At 39.3% G+C, this 8012-nt stretch overlaps 1 protein-coding gene across 1 annotated transcript; it reads right to left on the reverse strand.

Moving 5' to 3' along the window:
- dbx1a (developing brain homeobox 1a) lies at nucleotides 1-2999 on the reverse strand. The gene is made up of 4 exons (XM_016240644.1): nucleotides 2595-2999; nucleotides 2402-2503; nucleotides 663-865; nucleotides 1-511 (listed from the first exon to the last, which is right to left on the reverse strand). Exons 1-4 carry the CDS (start codon nucleotides 2941-2943, stop codon nucleotides 218-220), a joined length of 948 nt encoding a protein of 315 aa, XP_016096130.1. The 5' UTR covers nucleotides 2944-2999; the 3' UTR covers nucleotides 1-217.
- Nucleotides 3000-8012: the final 5013 nt, after the last annotated feature.

The following is an 8012-nucleotide window of genomic DNA, read 5'->3' on the forward strand; positions in this document are numbered from 1 at the left end:
AATATTTATACAAAATACTGTACAGTTTCCCCAAAAAGCTGTGCGACACAGCAAAATCATTTTGCGAAGAATTCCCAAATAAGTAGGCCTAAATATAAAGTGATGTGGAAAAGATTTGCTACAAACACTCGTTCGAACGCAGAAGTGAAATTACACCCCAAAAACCACACCGTACACTTGTGCTTGAATACAGACTTTATACAGCTGATAAAGTCGCTTATGAAACTGTTATTTCATCCTCCGATTCAGAAAAGTCCGAGTGTTTGAATGAAATGCTGGAATCAGTGCTGTTTGAAAGTTCGCGTGTCGGTGAGAGACAGAAATGTGATGTAGCGCAAGCGTCGTCTTCATCCTCCTCATCCTCAGAAGACTTTTTACCCACGTCGCTGAGATCTGGGTGAGGATTGGTTTTGTTTGGCAGGGTTTGTTCTCGGCAACCGCCGGAGGACAGCAGCTCCCTCTCCTTGGAGTTTCTCCATTTCATTCTCCGGTTCTGGAACCAGATTTTGACCTGTTTGAAAAGATTGTATTGTTAATGATCGAGTCTTAATAAAGCAGAATGAAGTAATAACATTTTGCATCTATCAACAATTAACAAATCTAAAATATCGAAATTTCAGATATTTAAATGCATCCAAAAACAAAATAAAAAAAAAATTCACCTGGGAATCTTTTAGTCCGAGTTTCGCTGCGAGTTTTTTCCTATCTGGCTTGCTGATGTATTTTTGCTTTTGGAACATTTTCTCCAGAGCTTTGCGCTGCACATCAGAAAACACTGCCCGGCGGAGCATCCCTCTTCTGGGCTTCCCTCTCGCAGCAAGAGGCCAGGAAAAAGTTCCAGGAATGGGTACAACCGATGAAGGAGCTGTTACAAGAACATAAGGTAAATAATGCATTCATGCACACATTTACAACAGTTTCAAAGAATTGTATTCCGTCTTTCGCCCAGGAGGCTAAAACGTAACGTTGCGTTACTAAGGGCAATTGGGTGTTGCTCTTCCCAGGGACAATCTAGAGTGCTGAATGATCAGGGAGAAAGAAATCTTTTCTTCATTATAATCATTATTTAGAATTTTTTTCTCTTGAAATGTTTTGAGTGAAATGGCACGAGGTGACTAATTAGCACATGGGCCGGATCCACGCTGCATTGGTATGGTAAAAAGGCCGAGTATCCTTTTCTACGAGCCTCCCAGTGAACGACAGAGGAGTTAATATACCGTGAACGGTAATTGTGTAGTAATGAACTGGCTGAGAAAAGACTCTGGACAGACGGCTAAGGCCATATATTATTGCCACAAAAGGAGATTTAGCCAACATTTTCAAACTGAACGCAACTGCATGCCGGAATACTGATGACCGGGGACCGCGTTTTTTCCCCTCAAATAATTTATTAAATGAACACGAAAAGCAATTGAGAGCGCTCAAGTTGTTTTGTTAAGGTATTCAGCGCGCGCAGTGAAAAGAGTCGTGCTCCATTATCATTTGGCGTCGACAAAAGAATGGACTATATACATTTAATGCCTCAAAAGAGCATTTAAACTCGTATTTTAAATAGTCTGTTGAAAAGTAGCATGTGTAGAGCACGTCCAAACCGAAGTGCGTCTGGCGCGCAGTCAGCTGAAGTTGATGTTTGGCAACTGCAGCTACATTTTCAGTGGTTTTTGTCGACGATTTTGTCGATTTTTCTGATTTCTCGCTCTCCATTCTAAACGCACAGCTCTCGATATTGTTCTTTTGCAACTCTTTCCACAAACACCAATCACACTCTATGCGGTCTTGTGAGAATATTGAAACCGCTCAATGGCTCCTAATAAACTCGTATTTTAAATAGTCTGTTGAGAAGTAGCATGTGTAGAGCACGTCCAAACCGAAGTGCGTCTGGCGCGCAGTCAGCTGAAGTTGATGTTTGGCAACTGCAGCTACATTTTCAGTGGCTTTTGTCGATTTTGTTTGATTTCTCGCTCTCCAATCTAAACGCACAGCTCTCGATATTGTTCTTTTGCAACTCTTTCCACAAACACCAATCACACTATATGTGGTCTTGTGAGAATATTGAAACCGCTCAATGGCTCCTAATGGGCAAATTAGTCCATGACTGGTAAACGCCCCTTTGTCGCTGGTTAAAAGTCTATCTTTTGCGGGTTTGTGGGTGGTTTGCCCCGGAGGGAGCTGACCAGATTGGTCATGGTGCTGACGGCATTGTTGGCAGTCAGCAGGCCGAACTGTTCCCTCAATGTGGGAAAGACCTGCGCCAAAAGCGCTAGTCATTTGAGGACATAAAGAGGAGAAGAACCTCACATTGGCAATCGATTAAACTGAACTCGAATTATTTTGCCTCTCTCTCTGGCTGAATGAAAACCACTTAAGTGGACTGTACAAGCATTTCAATCTGAATACTCACCAGGGAAGTACGAGGAACGGACGAAAGGGCAGAATGAACCATCAAAATAAGGCACCGAGAATCCTTTGGGATGCATGCCGTGAACGGACTGTGGAGATGTGTCTAAAACAGAAACGCAAACAGAAGTTAGTGCTGTTTTAACTTATATTTTGTCATTATTAATGGAAATAGTAGGATTATTTTAAACACTCACCTTTCTTTGGTGATGTTGCCAAGATGGCACTCACCCCAAACTTGAGGTAGGTTGGATCCTTGCTAGACACTGACGTTTTTGGGGAGCAAAATCCATGTTTCTCCGTGATACTGGGGCTGACTCTGTCCAATAGCCTGAAGTTATCCGGGATGGAAAGAGGTGTTGAAATAGGAGGAGAGGCGCATGGCGAGTGCGCGTCTTGGTTCAGGTAACCGCTGGGTCTGTTGATGCGCAGGAGGTCCTCCACCAGAAAGCTCGGGTGAGGCGGGAAAGGTGAATGCAACGATGCTGCAGGACACATAAATGCTGAATATATTGCAGGTGGTGCAATAACACTGGGGATCATCATTGTCCCGGCTATTTTAATGCGATATTAGACGATTCGGTTACTCCTGTTAGGATTAGAAAAGTCTCTTCTGCCAAGCTTTGAACTGAACGAGAGGCGATTTGCTTCTGGACGTCTCCGTTTGGGAAGGGGTCCTTTATATCTAGGCCCCTGTAAGGGTCCTTTGAGGACTGACAGCCACAACAATGAGACTCAATAAAGTCCTCCGCTTGAGTCCACTGAATGATGCCTCGGAGGTGCCTGATTGGTCCGATAGAGCAATTTATGATTGGATTAGACTTCACAAGATTTGAATGGCCAGGGCATGCCGCTTAACAAAGAAGATGTGGTCATAAATTTTGCATATCGACAAACTATTTATTTATTTATTTAAAGCACAAGCGAGATTTATTATGTATAGTGTCGTAAATATATATAGGCTACTCGCTTGCAAATGTATTTTTAATTTACTACACACAATGTGAATACAGCGTAATTGTTTTTTTTTTTAATGTGAGCATTGTTTTCGGATGCATAGCAGTGACTAAATATAGGCTAAATATAGGCCTAATGCATTTTTGAAATAGGCCTAGAATTAATAGATTCTGATCTATGTTTTTATTTTTTGGAAACCTTGTGTAAAATATAAATAAAATAGGTTAATGTCACTCAGACTATATGCGCATTGCCTGTATTATATGCACAGTTCTTATCCTGTTTTATGCCGTTCCTTTAGCTGTCAAGGACCTCCCGATTAAACCCCCATTTAATAATCATTTATGCTGTATGCTGTATACTTCTACTGAAATCTAATCTGGGCTCTGTCACGGAGTACAGCTTTAAATGGATTTGTGGTTGAATCGCCATGACAGATGTGTTAGATATATCCCCCGTGTTTGAAACCGGGCAAGTCTTCATTCACGTTTGCCGGGGCCTCACTTTTTACACACGCTCGCGAGACGTGTGCAGCTCCGTTTGAACCGTGAACTGTCACCTTCAGCTGCTCGCGCCTCGCTTTCTTTTACCCTCACAAAGATCTCTGACACAAAAACACACCGATCTCTGTTTCTATAGACGTCGAGGCTTATTCTGCCAGTTTAACCGCTTGAATAAAAGTGCATATGTGATTTGAAACGCATGCGTAAAGAGGTGCATTTAAACTCGTATTTAACTGATATGAGAGACTGGACACACGCAAGTTCTGCGCGTGAACGGATGATTCAAAGCTTCATATTTTAGGGTTGGACCTATCAGTTTATTAAGACAAACTTAATATGATAAAAAAGTAATAAAATAATATAGTTTAAACAACGACAACAACAACACCACGCTACTGCGCAGTGAGCGAAAATGTTCGTATACAAGCGCTCACGGTTTAAAACTCTCAACTTCAACAGTCTTTATTCTCAGTCCCCAAACTGCATGTGTTGCAAAAGACTGAACGTTTCATGTGTTCGTAACGCTCTTTACAGCGTGGAGGTTTCACTCCTCTGAGCATAAACTCTTTTTGAAGCAGTCAAGCATAGGAGATGGGCCTCTAATGCCGCTCATGGATCTTATCTTGAATGTAATATTTATTTATTTATTTATTTATTTATTTATAATTCTCTGCTTTTAATCTTTATCATCTTAAAATGTGTTTTATTTAAAATGTCAACAGTTCTAATGTAAATATCACATATAACAGTAAGGACAAAATCAAATGGACTAAATAAGTTAAATGAGTATAAAAATAAAGCCTCTCAAAACAAATAATAATAATGTTTAGCATGCCCAATTTAACTATATCAAACGTGACCAAAGAACTCCAAATTGCCATCAAGATCATATTTATCCCTTAAATTAATGTTTTTCTTTTACATTTTTGTGGCTATATCCTTTTACTATAGCTATGCATAGGATACTTTTTATGAACATTTTTTATCTGTATCTGTGTGGATGTCCACAAAGCAAGATTAGTCTGTTAATTTTTTTTGGCCCCAAAGTATAACACATGCACACACAGACACATTTACCTAGGTAGCCTATCTAATTAGGGACTTCCCATAGACTTCTTTTGTACTTAAATTAAGCTAATTATAATTACTATAGACCAACTCTATTCCTACAACAGGACTTTTAGCATTTTTAGAAGTTAATACAGGCATTACTACAAAACAATTGTTCATTTAAGGTATATCCGGAAAGAGTTTATTTTTAATTTTTTTTTAAGTTAGCTAACTTGTTAACAGCTATTTTATTTTTTAGACACACACACACACACACACACACATTCTGTAAATGTACCTAAAGCAAAAGTGATGAGGCAAATTAACAAAACAAAGCCTTTTTCCATTATGTTAAATATTTTTTATAACTCCATATTTCTTTGCTCAGGAAAATCCTTCTATTGTTGCAGACTAGCAGATGGTTAGCTGGAAACATGGCTTAGCCTCGATGACCGAAGCTAATTTCTAATAGCTGTGGAAGCTTGGCACATTTTTTTCCCCTTTTAGCAAAGGCTAAAAACAGCTGGTGGGATTTGATTAAACCCATTAAATGCACATTTCCAAGATATTATCCCCCTCCGGAACACCTCGACTTAAGTGCAGATACTGTTGAGGGGAGCAGCTATGGTGCCGTCTCTTTACACAGTTCCCTTATTTCACAACAATATACTAAATAGATTAACTCGTGCATTATCTGGCATCAATATTGCTTAGTTAAGAGAAGGGCTGAGTAAATATACTGCACATGCATGAAGGGTTCTTTTGGGATAGTTTTACTGGGTGTTGGATCTGGCAGGTGGTTAAGTGTTTACTCCTTTTTTTTATTAGTTAAAACATTGGCTTAGACCAACAGGAAGTCTTACATGTTTGTGCTTTGTAAGTGCATTTGTTCTTTACATTTTTAAATCTAGCAGGATGAATAGAATTTCAGTTCAGTTACATTCCATACAAGCTTCATATATTGCGAATAATCAGATGATATAGCAGGCCATTTCTTCCAAAGCATGATTTTTTTTCTGTATCTTTCTAAGCGTTCAGAGGATTTGCATTGCCAAAAAAAAAAAATAGAACCGCTGACAAGCATTAAATCGATATTAACTCGGCATTTAACATAACCCTACAAAAACCACACATCTATTGAACAAAGCCTTTAGTACGCCTGGTCTCGGTCCACCTGTTCTTTGATATGTCAGGCAGCCAACCCGCGTTTGGTCACAGCGGGGATTAACGTTTTTCTTTGGCCTTCAGTCTTGAACCCTCCATTGGTTGTCACCGTTCGACGTGTCTGCAGGTTTGGATGAAGAAAGGACTGGGACGGCAGAGACAATTTTTCTGAGACTATTAAATTCAGATGTCCCTCCTATTTGGCTGGCTGCATAACAGGTGCTGTTATAATCCTCTTTACATGGAGTTATTGTTCTCCAGACTCAAAAACAGGAACAAGCCAGGCTATTCACTGTTCTACAGGCCAGTTTTTAAAATTTGACTGACAGCTTAGGCTTTCCCTGAAGCAGATTTTTTGTGCATAACGTTTGTCCATGACTAAATGCAAATTTAATTGCTCGTTGATGACAAAATGTTCCTGATAGAGTATGACTTTGATTTTTTTACTTTATGCAGCTCAACATACATTTGAACAATTCAGACAGAAACACTGGTTTTAATGTGTTAAGTGGCTACAGCACTTTTTTTTTTGACTGAAAAAGTTCTCATCACAAGGCAGATAATCACAAGATTATTGGATTTGCAACGTTTTACAAGGAAATACTATTTCAGTCTTTCCACTTCAAAATTTCACATTTAATTCAATGTGTTACTTGCTATTTCTTTGTAATCAATTGTGAAATTTACTAGCAATTTCTGAGTGAAAACTGTTGTACACCAAATGTTTTTTTTCTGTGCGTGAGAGTTTGATGTGCTCTAGTGTAGAATTTGTGTGATATATCAATATATTGCTTCATAATAATCTTTTAATAATATTTTATGCTTGTGGTTTCTGCTGATACAGAAAAATATTTTATTCTCCACTAATGATGCTTCTGTCCCAGAAGAATAACCGAAGTTTTAAGTTTAATGAATGTACTGAGCAGGATTTAAAAGGCAGTGTCTGCCAAATATATTTCAAACCTCTCAAACAGTTTCTGATTTTAACTTGTGAACTGTGTTCAGGTAGGTGGTAATGTTAGTGTGGATGAGGCCCAGGAGAAATGGAAAGTCGTTTAAGAGAAGGACAGAGGGACTCCAGCACCTGTTGCCCGGTCTTCATTGACACATTTAATCGGATTTTGAGTGTGAGTGTGGGTACTTATGTCAGTCTGCGTTTTGTCAGAGCCACAGAGCGCTGGCTGGCCACGGTGCCTTAATCTCCCCTGCTTTACCTTCTAGAGGAAAAACCCAGAAAGCCTCATTTAATTCACATATAATTCTCACTGAGTGCTCTGACACATTAGCATAACAACAGGAAAGCATTGCCTTTTCAGTGTTTTTTTTTGTGAGTGTGTGCTTGATTGCCCTTTCAAGTAAGTTATACATGCTTAATACTTTGCATGTTCTGAAGAAAATCTATCTATCTATCTATCTGTCTGTCTGTCGTAATTACAAAGAAAAAGCACATTGAATTAAACATGAACGTTTGAAGTAGAAAGACTGAAATAATGGTATTATTTATTTTATTTACTACTTGAAATCACTCCATCAGTGAATTTTGAAGACAGCATGTTTTACAAATAGCAAGCTTCAGATATTCTTTTCTTATGTGTTGTCAACTTTCATTTACCTGTGCCACAAAAGAAGAAAAGCTATTTTCAAATGTTCAGTGTCTTGTTTTTTTGAATGGAAGAGGTTATGAACCTTTGAACCAGGATACAGGCGATTTCAGGTTAAAAGCTTTGAGCCGTAATTAACCCTTTGGTCATCATCGCGCAGCATTGGATTCATGCTCAGGTACTTTAGTCAGGCAAATGGTACTAATGAGCTCTGACTGACTTTGCACTCGGGCACAGCAGTGGGCAGCCCCCTGATGGCAAGACCCCAGTGTGACCAAAGCTCTGCCTGCTTTAAGGCACAACAGTCATTCACGTTCATGAAACTGGTCATGTGCACTGA

This window comes from Sinocyclocheilus grahami, unplaced genomic scaffold, assembly GCF_001515645.1.
Source record: "Sinocyclocheilus grahami isolate Dianchi unplaced genomic scaffold, SAMN03320097.WGS_v1.1 scaffold596.1, whole genome shotgun sequence".
Lineage (NCBI taxonomy): Eukaryota > Metazoa > Chordata > Actinopteri > Cypriniformes > Cyprinidae > Sinocyclocheilus > Sinocyclocheilus grahami.